The sequence below is a fragment of the Betta splendens genome, chromosome 9 (assembly GCF_900634795.4).
Source record: "Betta splendens chromosome 9, fBetSpl5.4, whole genome shotgun sequence".
NCBI classification, from domain to species: Eukaryota; Metazoa; Chordata; class Actinopteri; order Anabantiformes; family Osphronemidae; genus Betta; species Betta splendens.
In genome coordinates, this window is record NC_040889.2 from 6,521,726 (window position 1) to 6,535,552 (window position 13,827).

General features: G+C 50.4%; 1 protein-coding gene across 8 annotated transcripts; it reads left to right on the forward strand.

The window, feature by feature from the left end:
• Positions 1-1,471: 1,471 nt before the first annotated feature.
• LOC114862773 (ninjurin-2-like) lies at positions 1,472-13,774 on the forward strand. Of its 8 annotated transcripts, none has more exons than XM_055511908.1 (5): positions 1,472-1,816; positions 11,046-11,182; positions 11,261-11,340; positions 11,531-11,692; positions 13,168-13,308. In XM_055511908.1, exons 1-4 carry the CDS (start codon positions 1,688-1,690, stop codon positions 11,683-11,685), a joined length of 501 nt encoding a protein of 166 aa, XP_055367883.1. In that variant the 5' UTR covers positions 1,472-1,687; the 3' UTR covers positions 11,686-11,692; positions 13,168-13,308. The 8 variants fall into 8 exon arrangements, with proteins under 8 accessions (XP_055367883.1, XP_055367884.1, XP_055367885.1 ...); XM_055511909.1 differs by lacking the exon at positions 13,168-13,308 and adding an exon at positions 12,467-12,608; XM_055511910.1 differs by lacking the exon at positions 13,168-13,308 and adding an exon at positions 11,948-12,087.
• Positions 13,775-13,827: the final 53 nt, after the last annotated feature.

Below are 13,827 nucleotides of genomic sequence, written 5' to 3' on the forward strand. Positions count from 1 at the left end.
CACTGTGTTCGCATGTGCACGCGTGTTGGACAGAGCAGAGGTGCCGGAGAAGGCGAGGGAGCGGGCGAGCGAGCGGGCGAGCGAGAGAGCGAGCGGGCGAGCGGCCCTGCCTGGTACTGAGGCGCTGTCATTGTGAGCGCATGTGTGCGAGCACAACAAAGGGGCAGAAGGAGCAAGACAGAGAGGGGATTATGTGCGCGTCAGCCGGGGTCACATGTCTGCACCTGGGTTGGAGTCAGCCGGTGCTGGTGGGGTCAAAACATAGTCCAAGTCATTTCAAATGCTCTGAGATCTAAAGTCTATCAGGATTCAAGTCCTGAGGATTTAAATAAGCACTCCATAATCCGTCCTCATGCTCACCTTTCCCCGGCAGCGTTTTCACCTGCACCTCCACAAACAACTGGAGCCATTAACAAAACAGGCTCTGCATGAGAGAAGAGGCGTGCTAAGAATAACTGCAGAAGGAAGCGACGCTCCAATTCAGCAGCCCAGATACTGTAAACAAGGAGCCTGTTTTGTGGCTTCTGCCGCGGTTTCGCCACCGGAGCCGTCAGAGCGAGCTGCTACATCAAACGCAGAGCTTCCCGGGGCCTCGCTCGCACTGTTACAGAAGGTTACGCAGGATTAGGGAAAAGTACGGGTGCGTCCTTTGTTGATTCTATTTTCGCTCACGCGAAAAAGGCTGCACACAAAGGCTGCGTGCACGAAAGCAGCTCTGCTTTCTAAGAAGTGCTGCTTCTAAATAAGCTCTGGTTCTGGTTTGGCTGAATAACTGCTGTCCAGTGTAAACTCTCCCATTCTGGGAATTACTGCAGGAAAAATATGAGTGGGCAGCTCTGGTTTAGGGTTTCGCATCTCGATTGGGCCAACGAAGGAGCTAGTACTGTCCTTGCATCAGCTGTGTGTTATTGAGCCTCAGCACAAAGTGGGACAAAGGTTCGCTGCGATGCTCCCTTGACGTCCACTCAACATAATGAAATTCCTGCCAGGTAATTTATTTTTGGGATTATGAGCCGACGGCGGTTTAATCACCGTTCCCTCGGCCTGAAACTGGAGGATGACAGACACGCGTGTGGCCCGATTCCTGCTGGATGAGGGCCGGTTTCCAGCCACGCTGACCCGACCTCTGTCCACCTCTGCTGTTTCCACCCGTCTGTCTCAGGTCTGTCTCTTTAGAGACGGCAGCACATTCCTGTGTCACCTCAGACTCACAAAAGGCCCTTCACCACTTATAATCCCATTTGTCCATCCAGATACTTCAGGTCCTCTTTGTGTTGGAGTTTTTTTCACCTCTCGTGTTGATCGACGGTCTCTCTCGTGTGTGTTTGGGCCCTAAGGTGAGAGACGTCTGGCCTCAGTTAACTGACTGCTCTGTTGTTGAGCAAACAGGCACAAATAGACACGCCACCATGTGCTTTGGCCACGGGTGGGGACAGGCCAGACTTTTAATACATGGAGTGTGTTTGTCCACAGCCTCAGTGTGGTGCGGAGGGAGAATAGCGGGTAGAAAGAGAGGGAGCGAGGATGGGACACCAGGATGGGCTGAATAAGCCGTTTGTTCGTCCCTCCGCTGTCCCTCCTGGTCTCGTCCAGGGTAGTCTCCTTTCATAAGCGCCACGGACGCCCGTGCCTCAGCATCGCCTTTCACTGCTGACTCGGCGAAGTGGGCGCGTGCCGGCCAGCGATTATGCAGGGACTGGGGAAGACGGAGAGAGGGGAGCAGGGCCGGGACATGGACCTGACGTCGCTGAGGTCCACCATGCCGGCCGGAGGCCCTCTGCAGGTCAGTGCACCCCTAAGAGACAGCGCCAGGCAGGTAGGGAGAGAAAGAGCATCGTCTTTTCCCCCCCGCCTCCCCCCTCACACTTTCGGCTCCCCCTTTCTCACCCTAAGCCTCTCTGTGCTGCCTTTGCTTCGCCACAGAGCTGTGGTATGTCCTGCCTGCGTGGGACCCGGGGATCAGAGGTCGCTGCGCGGGGCTTCGCTCGGCCTGAACGTCTCAGTCACAACATCCGTCAAATATCAATTAGGGCCTCGGTGCGAAAGCTAATTAGGAGCCTCAATGCAGCTAGCGGTCAACAGAACGGGGGGTCGCTAATGCCAAGCGTCCTCACCCGTCAACCTGTCACTGCGTGTTTAGCTACATGGAACAAAGTCATGTGTGTGTGCGTGTGTGTGTGCGTGTGTGTGTGTGCGTGTGTGTGTGTGTGAGTGTGTGCGTGTGTGTGTGTGTGCATGTGTGTGTGTGTGTGTGTGCGTGTGTGTGTGTGTGTGTGTGCGCGCGCGTGTGCGTGTGTGTGTGTGTGTGTGTGTGTATGTGTGTGTGTGTGTGTGTGTGTGTATGCGTGTGTGTGTAAGGAAGAAACAGAGACAGCTTCATCCTGTGGCCTGTCTAAATTCTAGGTCTGTGCGGCTTTAATCTCATTATTGTACGTGTTTGCTGTTGTCAGTGAAGGTGCTCAAATCATGGGTTTGTGACCGGACGGCGATTCCTAATTCTAGCCAGTTCCGAGCTCCGAGCTGCAATTTCAGCTCCCGTAAACAGGATGGTGCTGGTCAGAGCCGCGCTATGACTCTGTGTGGCGTCAGCAACCTGTTTATTTACCGGCCGGAGGACCGGTCCAGCGCCGCCGGGCCATGAATGGCCGTTCTGTCCATTCATCCAACAGAGCCCAGAGATCACACGTCGCTCGCTTCCTACATTGGACTGTAAACGCTTTCAGCATCTAATGCCGGCTTCAACCCTTGTGACCTAATCGTGTGTTGAGAGACGTGCAGCGAGAAGCGTGTGATCGTGTGAGCTGATGCTAGAGGCCTGTGTGTGTGGATGACTGGTGCTGTCACCCGCATGTCATACATCTGATGAGTCCCACATTAAAGCCACCGACCAGCCGCTGTTCATACTCACTTCACTCCCATCTAGTTTAATGTCGGCCGGTTCCGTGGCCTCGGAGGCGGCGGCGCCTCAGACCCGAGTCCGAAGGGAAGCGTGTAATTTGCCGGGAGCGGATTTATGAGGTTTTCGTGCGGCCTCCTGTGTGAAGCCGTCCCGACGAATCTATTTCTATGACGCGAAGGCTTCGCGCCTCTAAGTGACTGTCTATGTATAGAGCACGGCGACGGGGTGAGAGCTGACACAGAATCAGGAGGAATCGCACCGTCACCCCAAGCAGGGCGGCCGTGACCACGGCCACCGCTGCTAAAATTAGCATTCGAGCGTAATCGTCTAATAACCAGAAAATGGAAACAGGCAGCAGCTTAATTCATGCATCACAACAACGGCAGCTCCTTAACGTCCCAGGACTCAGGTTCTGGTCCATGCTCAGTGTTCCTCTCAGCTCTCTCCCACTTCTCTCACCTCCCAGAATGCCTTGCAGCCTCTCTTTGACTCTGTGTGTGTGACCCCTACTTGGCCCCTGCATGGCAAATGTCACATTCTGAGCGTGGGTGTGAAGTACGAGTGTGTGTTTTTAGTGCCTGTGATTCCGGGAACTTTCATGCGGCGCCCAAACAGGGCTCGTCTTAAAATGACTGTTGCGTAACAGGCGTGTGATGTCACCTTGTCTTCGGTGCAGTTACTTTTATGTTGGGCTCCAAAACCGGACAGATTCTGAGGTTTAGACCTGTTTTTCTTTGGATCAGATCTCACACACACACACACACACACAGACACACACACACACACACACACACACACACACACACACACACACACACACACACACACACACACACACACACACACACACACACACACACACAGTTACTACCAGAAGGCCCCTGTTCAGAGGTGGGATTAACAAATGGAGGTGCGGCCCTTTTAATTCTAAGCCCACTTTTATCCTTTTAGCCGTGAATTTAACGCTTGACGTCTTTGTTTGAACAAGCAACTGTACGAGATCCAGGTCCACACAAAAAAAACCCTTCTATGATGTGTCCCACGTTCTGTCTCAGAAGCATGTTCTCCACATGCTGCTACTGGGAGCTTCTTCTTGCTCTTGTATAACGGACGGCTCTGTTCCTGCCTCCATCTGGGAGAAGGTGTGGTTGGATGCATGGAAAACAAAGACTCTGATCTCTAACTGGCCTGTTCTGCCCTCCTGCAGCTCTACCAGTGGCAAACGCTGACACATATTTACTGTAGGAATCACAACATGGGCTTGAACATTTACAAGTCTGCCCTGACATTTATTTAAATGCATTCCAGTAAGTCCTTCTTTTCTCTTTTATTACCACATTCCCGTTCCCTTTCACTCCTGCCTTTGTCTAGCGGTGTGTGTGTGTGTGTGTGTGTGTGTGTGTGTGTGTGTGTGTGTGTGTGTGTGTGTGTGTGTGTGTGTGTGTGTGTGTGTGTGTTTTCTTTTCATTTTTAGGGGGGGAAATGACAGCTGAGCTGGTTTGAATGTGAAGCAGCTTTACAGGAACAGTGCTTAGTCCACTGCTGGGCACGTGTAAGAAACGGGAACAGGATTTTCGCCTGTGATTCGTGTGAGACGAAACCTCAGATCCTGCCAGATATAAGCAACAAGATTATCTCTCTCTCTCGCTCTGCTCCTATATTTGACGAGGCGTTCTCTGCTCCACATGAGATGTGTCATGAAGACGCTGCTTGTCACATCATCTGTAAAACCTCGAGCTGATTATTACACACACACACACACACACACACACACACACACACACACACACACACACACATACACACACACACACACAGCCAACAGTGTTGTGTCACGCTTTTGTTCCTCATCCACTTGTTCCTGTCATATTTGCCAGGAAAGAACAGGACACTCCCTCTCTGCTGGTGAGACACATCGTGGTCATCATGCATCTCTTCTTGTGGTCATTTTTATGACTTTCAGCTTCTGGGTCAGACTCCACTTTTAAATAACTCCCTTTAAAGACACACACGGCCACAAAGAGGCGAGTGAAAACCCAGGACAGATGCGAAACAGTCAGAATGCGATGCCGAGACGCCGCAATCATCCGAATGACATTTTTATTTGCTTGGTGTCACATTAACCACAACCACAACCTGGCTGAGGGAGCCACAGGAGAACATTTATACAGGGTTTATAACGAAGTTTTCAAGTCTGACATGAATGAGGCCAGATGTTGTTACTGTGTCTGAACCAGCAGAGATAACAGACAGCGGCGCGTGGGGTGGGTCCGGTCTTACCTCATCCCGTTTCCGTCACTGATGCGTCTCGGTGCCTTTGGCACCCATGGGACTATTGTTGATTTCAACACAATGCGTTCATGCATAAACTGAAACAAAGGGACTCTGTCATTAACGGCCCTCTGCGTAAAAACCACCAGAAAAGCTTTAGAGGAATTCACTCTTTCTCCATTAGCGTCCAATTAACGTGATGTTCCTTGATTATCAGACTGCTCCTCAGTTCCTCAGTAAACTTTATTACTCTGATTACTTACAGAGAACCTGACTTCCTGCTTTGCTCCTTTCACATTGTACTCAGAGCAAACATGAACTCATGCCAACAGATGAGCTCGCATGTGTTTTAAACCCACCCCTCTAGGATGCGATGTCGGTGCAGGACAATCGCATTCACGGAACCTGGGAAGTGGGAATGTCCACGCGCTGCGTCGCAGACACAAACAGAAGAAGGAAGCGCGTGTAGCGGACGGCGACGAAGGCCGAGCCACAAAAGCCAGGAAGCCGCTGGGAGGAATGTCCCGCCATGCTGCACATGGCGAGGCCTCGGCGCTTGGATCCAGATCTGCTCATCTAAAACACAGCGCTTTAGACAGAGAGAGTCCGTCTGTGTCCCCATCATTCACTGTGCAGCTTTAAATGTCTCTTCATTGGAGCTTTGTGCCAAAACAGAGGCTCCACACACACACACACGCACACACACGCACACACACACACACACACACACACACACACACACACACACACACACACACACACACACACACACACACACACACACACGCACAGCACACACACACACACACACACACACACACACACACACACACACACACACACACACATACACACACACACACATCCTGCCGTACAGAGCCTCTCCCACTCTCTGCTCGTCTTGTTTGTTTTAAATACAGGCTCCAGTTCGGCTGCGAATCAAGATCATATTGTGTCAAAAAGCCTTTTCGGGAGATTCTAATTATTGCGAACCAGTGTTTGGCCTGGTTGTGTAACCGCAGTGGCTGTTGGTCTAAGGCTTAGGTGACTCACACGACTGCAGCGTTTCGTAGCCGTTCGTGCCGCTTTAATGATTTCTTTGGGCTCGTATGGACGGATGAAAGCGACGACGTCATCTGAGGGAAAACAGTAGCGTGTTATTGTAGGTCTTAACGAGTCACGAGCACACGCCGCGTCTGTCTCACCCGCTGGAGACAGAAGTGGTGCACGGAGGTCCAGGAGTAGCTGCAACCTGCGCAAACCCTCAGTTCCAGGTCTAGTTGCTGCTTCACAACCCGAAGGCTCACGCTTCATTATTAACCTGCACAAACGCCCGCGCTCCGTCATCTTAGCAGAATGCAGCGCTGCCGCATTGCACGGAGTTCTGTCAGCTGGTCGTACTGGTACAAGTACTACAGTAGCTTAAGTATAATCCTGTATGCATCTACAGTACAGTACACGGCTCCGACCTCAGCCGCCGTAAACACCTATTCCTGCTGCACAACTGCTGCTTTTGGAGAAATCTACCCGAGGCCTTTCAATAAAGCGGCCTGACAGCGTCAGCGTGAGCGGGTCGTTGGCAGCGCTTGCTTCCCTGAGCGTAGCAAGCCTTCGAGACAGCGGCGACCCCGCAAAGGAACAAAAGGAATTCCAGCACACAAAGCCTCGCCGACACCAGTCCGTCCACTTTCCAAACATTCCCTGTCATAAAAGCTTCAAGCCAGCGCTCCACAATGACTAGTATGTATTTACAGCTCCACAAATCATGCCGCTGGGGACCAGGGTCCCTTCACATTCCCCTCAGCAAAGCACATGCGTCTTTCCTGTAGTAATTACAGGCTGTATAATATATATGTGTCACTTAACTCTGAGAAACAAAAGAAAAGGAACCCTGTGGATCAGGGCCTGTCAGAGGGCTGTTATAGACATCCCACCACATCCGGTAGCTTCCTCTGTCGTCACGCAGTGAGTCTGCTTTAGCGCTGAGCTAATCCCGGCCGTACAGTGTGCTCCGGTCATCCCCGCGTGGTGAGATAGCGAACGTTTGCGTCTGTGTGTTTGCAGCGTTGCCGTGGCGCCAGCAGAACGCACGCCCGTCCCATCCCCACCTGCCGCACGCGCCCACAGTACATGTGGCCCACACGTCTGCAGAGGCATGTGGCCCCGTGATGCCGTAACAGCTCCACCACGCGCCTCCACCTCTTACGCAACAATCAGGTGTCAGGTTCAAGGGTTACAGTTTCCTTTTTGTTTAGTTTCATCATCAGCTTCGGGAGGAAAAGCCTCATAATAACATATTTGCAATCCTTTCCGTATCTGTAGAATTTGGCGACCCCCGGCAGGCTCCTCGCCCCCCGCGGGGCTGGAGGGCCAGCTGGCTGAGTAACCGATACGGGGAACTCTGGAATGAGGGCCGACATTAGATCAGCGCCACTCGTTCTCTCCCGCTCCGATGGCACACGGGCGTGAGCGCACACTCCTGTGGTCAAGTCAAACTGTGGGGCCACAGGTGTGTGGTTGCCAGATTAAGAATGAAATCCTTAAATGGGCCCACATGGCAACGGGGAAAGCGGTGGAAGGAAAGCTGAGGCAGGAAGCGATGCAAATGGGAAATGTCCACACATGTTGGGATGATTTACTCATTAACCCCACAACCAATCATAGGCGGCATCACTAATTAGCGCCCAGTCAGCAGGGCCACAGTCCACAGTGTGTGTGTGTGTGTGTGTGTGTGTGTGTGTGTGTGTGTGTGTGTGTGTGTGTGTGTGTGTGTGTGTGTGTGTGTGTGACCCAATCACCTCCCTGGTGTTTTCATGTTCACCTAATAGGTTTATTGACCCTCAGTAGGAGTGTTGCGTTGTATCTGCTGTTTGTTGGTTTCTGAGCATAGAGAGCCCATTCACTCACCGGCCTCGGTGCCCCGGCACACGTACGACGGGCAAACAGAAAGTGTCATGGGGTGAAGAGCAGCTGGGGCAACTTGATGTTTCTGCTTTTCAAAATGAAAACATTTGGAATAAGGAGCTGCCGGATTCGGGCTCGTTCTGCTGCACGTGTGCGGCCAGAACCTCCTTCTCTCCTGGCTTCGCTCCGTCCTCGCGGTGTCACTAATCTGTTTCCCTTCATCTGCTTTCCTGCTTTCTTCCTACTCCCCCGGCCTAAATGGCTGTTACATAAAAGGCAAACAGAGACGCGAAGCCCTCGGGCCCAGAGAGGAGAGAGAGAGAGAGAAAAGTGGAATATGTGAGCATATAGACAGTAAAAACAAGACACTGACAGAGAAGCAGAGCTCCCCTCCTTGTCGGAGCTGCCTCCTCATTGGCTAAAGCAGCAGCCAATCGTGGTCCAGGGGAGGCGCACTTCCTCCGAGGATGAGGGGGGCCTCGCATGTGGTCTGGTGTATATTTGTACATGTGTGTGTGTGCATTATGTGACATGGCCCCGTGCCCACATTTGTGGATCAGTGAATTTCAGGAATGGGCCATTTTTACAAGGACCCTGGATTTCCAGGAAGGGTTCACTACAATGTGGCAAATACTGGTGGTCTCAGGGGGTCTCTGTCCCCCGGTTAGCACCAAGGGCCCCTGGTTAACGTCCGAACCAACAGTCCGGACGATGTGACCAAACAGACAGCGGACACGTTGCGAATGAACAACTGACTTGGTTGACACGGATTGTGTCATCCTTTGCTCTTTTAAAGACACGGCATCGCGTTTGTCAGATGAATGCCCTTAATAACAGGTCACATTCCAGGCCCGAGGCTGAAATAACTTCCAAAACAGCAGGAACGATGTGGAGAAGCAAAACGCTCCTCGCTGGCTCTTTATCGAAGTCAGATGTTGGAGAGAAGAGCACAACATTGAGACACTGGTGAGCTGACGTGTCGTTCACTGATTAACCCGGGTTATTTTAACATCTGATGGCTTCTTCCACAGGGGTTAAAGGCCCTAAACAGCTTTTAGGTGGCCCCGGCCGCCTCTGTACAGTGCGTCTCTTTACAAGCTCAGCCCAGCGTCGCCGTGGTGACTGCAGACGGCGGGTGCTGTAAATGTACGTAACCCAGACACATAACAGAATTATTAGAATTCCTCCGAAGCAGATGTTGGACGTTAATAATGAGCTGAGGCTAAACGTGAGCAACCTTTGTCCATCACCACAGACTGCTGATGAGAGAGCCATCACCGCCACCGCCGACGCACCAGCCTGCTAAAATAATGAATCATTCCACTCATGTAAATTGGGATAAGTGCACATTAAGCACAATTAAAGTGCAGTCAGGGCGTCCAGAAAGAAAAGCCACTAGCGAACTCACATGGCCTGTAAAATTGTACTTAGGTCGTTCCAGTGTTTTGGTTGTGGTGCGTGTGTGTGTGCGTGTGTGCATGTGTACGTGTACGTGTACGTGTGTGCGTGTGTGTGTGGGTGTGTGTGTACGTGTGTGCGTGTGTGTGTGTGTGTGCGTGTGTGTGCGTGTGTGCGTGTGTGTGCGTGTGTGTGTGTGTGTGTGTGCGTGCGTGCGTGCGTGCGTGCGTGCGTGCGTGCGTGTGTGTGTGTGTGTGTGTGTGTTTGCCTTGGCCACCTGCCCAAGGCTGATGTTGATAAAGTGCAACCGCACGGTTCCCCAGAGGAGACCAGAATGGACGCAGGCCAGCAGCGCGTATGCGTACGTGTTCAGGCCCCCGCTCCCCGTTTGATTTTTATCACCTACTCGCGTCTCCTCTCAGACGCTCTCGCTGTCTGCGTGCTTCCCACACTCACTCAGAAAAACCTGACAAAAGCACTCTTTCTAGGAAGCATTTCACCACCATGACGCGGGCTCTTTGACGGACGATAGGAGTGCGTCCAGCCCAGAAACACGCCGCTAAAACTACTCCAGACCCTGAAACCGCGTGGAGACGCTAGCGTCAACATGTTGCCCCACGGCCGCCATACGCCCCCGACCTCGTGCCAACGCTGCTGCGTTGTGAAAGCTGGTTATTAGCAAAGGTCACCAGCCGAGCGCCTGCATCGTTGCCGCGGCACCGGGTGAGAGGGAAACTGGACCGAAGGCGATGCTGAGGCTCAACAGAACGCCACGGGCACAGCTCATGAGGCCCCGCGGTGCAGAGGACACGGGCGACAGATGAGATGTTTGTGGACATATTATTTTTATTCCTTAGCTCAGTGTTAAGTAATCCAGTGAGCTTGTTGGCAGCCTGTCCACCCGAAGAGGAACAGGAATTAGATCCTGAAAATCTGATATGTGCCATGAGTCATGAGGCTCTTATGCAATAATATTTAATGTTTTGCCTACACACACACACACACACACACACACACACACACACACACACACACACACACACACACACACACACACACACACACAGTCGCCACTTATTAAAACTCTTCTTCCTCTTCTGTTCACCTGCTTTTGTCTGCTTCTCTATCAAATGATTGTCCAGAGGAAATTGCTTTTGCACAGGCACATGCAAACCAAAAGCAACTTCTCATCATTCTAAAAACAGCCACGGGGCGAATTTTGCAGCGCTTCTCTTGATAAATGAAAAGTTTGCTAGGAAAAAACACGTTTTTCAGCTTGGCTGACGCCTGACGACCAATTTTGCCTGATGAAAACTGAATGTAAGAGTGTTTGCAGGGCTTGAGTTGGATTTAGGGTTTGGTTGAGTCACATCAGATGCTGCCAGGTGGAATCAGGGTCTTCACCACCACCTCATCGCTCTGTAACTTAAGTTTACTATTTGAATGAACAGTTGTGTCATGTTTATATCATTCAGTTGTGGCATCAGTGGTCTTGGCTGCCCCCTAGTGGTTGGCCTCCGTCCTTTCTCCTGGTTGTGCTGTGACCTCCCTTCCATCCTCTTTCTCCTCTCAGGGAGGTTCCGCCTCCAACCTGAACATGAACCTGTACGCGACTAAGAAGACGGCCGCTGAGGGCATGTTGGACATCGCCCTGTTCCTGGCAAACATCACACACATGAAGACTGTCATAGAACAGGGAGCTGGATACAGGTGCAGTTGGAAAGCTGGCCTTTTTCATGACCAGGCTATTTTTATTATTAACTGAGGTTTTCCCTTTTTCCCCCTCAGGTACTACGTTGCTGTCCTGACACTCATTTCCTTCTCCCTGGCTCTTCAGATAGTGGCTGGAGTCCTCATCATCATCATCGGTGAGTGTTATAGAGGAGAGAAGCCCCTCCTCCGTGTTTTATAACCAGTCAGATTAACGTACTAATTCACTAACATGGTGAATAGCGTTTTAGGCGTCCAGCCTTCACGCACACGGATAAAAACCAAGCACAACCGCTCCTGTGCGCGTTGTCACTAGTTCGGGTGTGTGAGTGTGCGTATGTGTTGCAGCCCGGCAGGACATCAACGAAGAGGCCAACCAGACGCGCCTCAACAGCATGAACAACCTGATAACCATCATCATCTTCCTCATCTTTGTCACCAACATCTGCATCTCTGTCTTCGGGATGGAGCGCACCGGCCTCTTTGCCAGGATGCATTTCTAGCCTTAACGTAGGGAGGGAATGTGGAGGCACACACACACACACACACACACACACACACACACACACACACACACACACACACACACACACACACACACAAATAACACACTAATCAACTACTCTACATCTGTGTTTTATCCTGTATGAATGGACCAAGGGACCAACTCGATGCGCATGTGTGTGTGTGTGTGTGTGTGTGTGTGTGTGTGTGTGTGTGTGTGTGTGTGTGTGTGTGTGTGTGTGTGTGTGTGTGTGCGTGCAGCTCGTTTCGAGATGACCCACCTCCCCTCTTGTCGCCGGTGGTTAAACTTCCTGAACAATCTGATCACCGGCCTCGTGGTCCTCACCCTCGTCGTCAACATCATCAAGGCAGCGTTCGGCACACAGCGCAGCTGCTTGCTGGGATGGCTGTTCCAGCGCTTCGTTCTCTGACACACACACTGACTCACGTTAACGTCGTACAAAGAAATTCTCGGCTCTCCACCAAGTGGCATCAAGTTTATGAGCATGAGCATCATGACAATTCCCGTCTTATCTCTTGAGCTAGAAACGACTTGATCAGCAGTTACTGACATGAACTAATGAGCGAAGGCGTCATCTTTATAAACCAGCTTTGTTTCCTTACGTGTCAAACTAAGGGACACTTGACTGGACTGTGTGAGTGTGTGTAAATGCATCAGCTGCCTGTATGGGAGTGAGTGTGTGTGTGAGTGAGTGTGTGTGTGTCTGGAAAGTTTGAAATATGTGTTTGTGTGTCTGTGTGTGTGTGTGTGTGTTGCAGCCCGTCGGGACCTGAATGTGGTGTCCAATCAGAAACGCCTTGACTACCTGAACAACATGGCGACGGGCGTCATCTTCGTCACCACGGTGATAAACTTCTTCATCAGCTTCTTTGGATCCAAGAGGACGGGCTTCTTCCGCTGGCTGCTGGCTCGACTTCACTTCTGACAGACAAACATTAACATACAACATAAGCCTTCATTTCATGTATAGTGTCATGATCAAATTTATTATTCAGGCTTTGAGGCGTCTGTGTTTTTTGCTGCATTCAGTTGTTAATCTTAGTAAAACAAACTTAATTTTTACGTCCTTTAATCATCCTTTGTTTTATTTGCTACAGTACATTAACATTTCTACAAGTGAGCATGTGTCCATTCTCTGAATCACACTGTTTGGTATCCATGCATATTTTAATGTAATTAGTTGGAAAACTCAAAATATTTCTATTATGATTTTAATTCAAAACATGTTTAAAATTCAAACCATTGTAGTTAAAATTCAAGACACATTCATAAACATTCAATAAATAGTTTGTGTGATTTACCAGATGACTATGTTTGTTGTGTTTGTTCTGGCTCATTGATGACTGAGAATTGTTAGCGGGTCACAAGCTACAGTACAGTGTGTGTGTGTGTGTGTGTGTGTGTGTGTGTGTGTGTGTGTGTGTGTGTGTGTGTGTGTGTGTGTGTGTGTGTGTTACAGGCCGCCGGGACCTGAATAACTCCGCTCTACAGAAGCGGCTGGACTATCTGAACAACGTAGCCACCATCATAATTTCCATCACGACAGCTCTCAACTTCTTCATCAGCACGTTCGGGATGCAGCGCACCGGACACTTCCCTTGGCTAATGATGCGCATCCACTGACACACACACATAGAAATGTCTGCTTAATATTACGCTGCGTGTATTACTATTACACAAGTTCATGTTATGCCTAGAATAGGTTGTATTTATTTGCTACAGCTGTGTTTATTACTAATGGAGAAATACATTACATCACCGTGGCTACCAACGCAGACTGCCAGATGCTGTGCTTAGATGTGTTTTGCTGAGGATCATTGCATGTACATGAACTACATTAATATCCGGTCTTGTTGAAATGGTGCAAACTTCATCTTGTGCCACTAGAGAAAGTGTCTTTCACTGGCAGCAGGCTTCAGAGCTCACTTATAATTAGGCAAACGCTGTATACAATATAATGTAACTGTAAACTAATTTTTAACATAATTAATCCTTAGCTCGCTCAGTGTTTGAATTATATTGTGTTTGAAATAAAGGCTAAAACCACTGAATGTACGTAAACATTGCTGAGGTTTGACTGGGATGTTTTTTTTTTATTATAAACTACTGCATGGGCAAC

What these genes read in the sequence shown, in the direction of transcription:
- LOC114862773 (XM_055511904.1), top strand. Translation starts at nt 1,688, where the DNA reads ATGCAGGGACTGGGGAAGACGGAGAGAGGGGAGCAGGGCCGGGACATG. An exon ending in TAAGAGACAGCGCCAGGCAG is followed by an intron (nt 1,817 to 11,045) that starts GTAGGGAGAGAA and finishes TTCTCCTCTCAG; the next exon opens with GGAGGTTCCGCCTCCAACCT. An exon ending in GAACAGGGAGCTGGATACAG is followed by an intron (nt 11,183 to 11,260) that starts GTGCAGTTGGAA and finishes TTTCCCCCTCAG; the next exon opens with GTACTACGTTGCTGTCCTGA.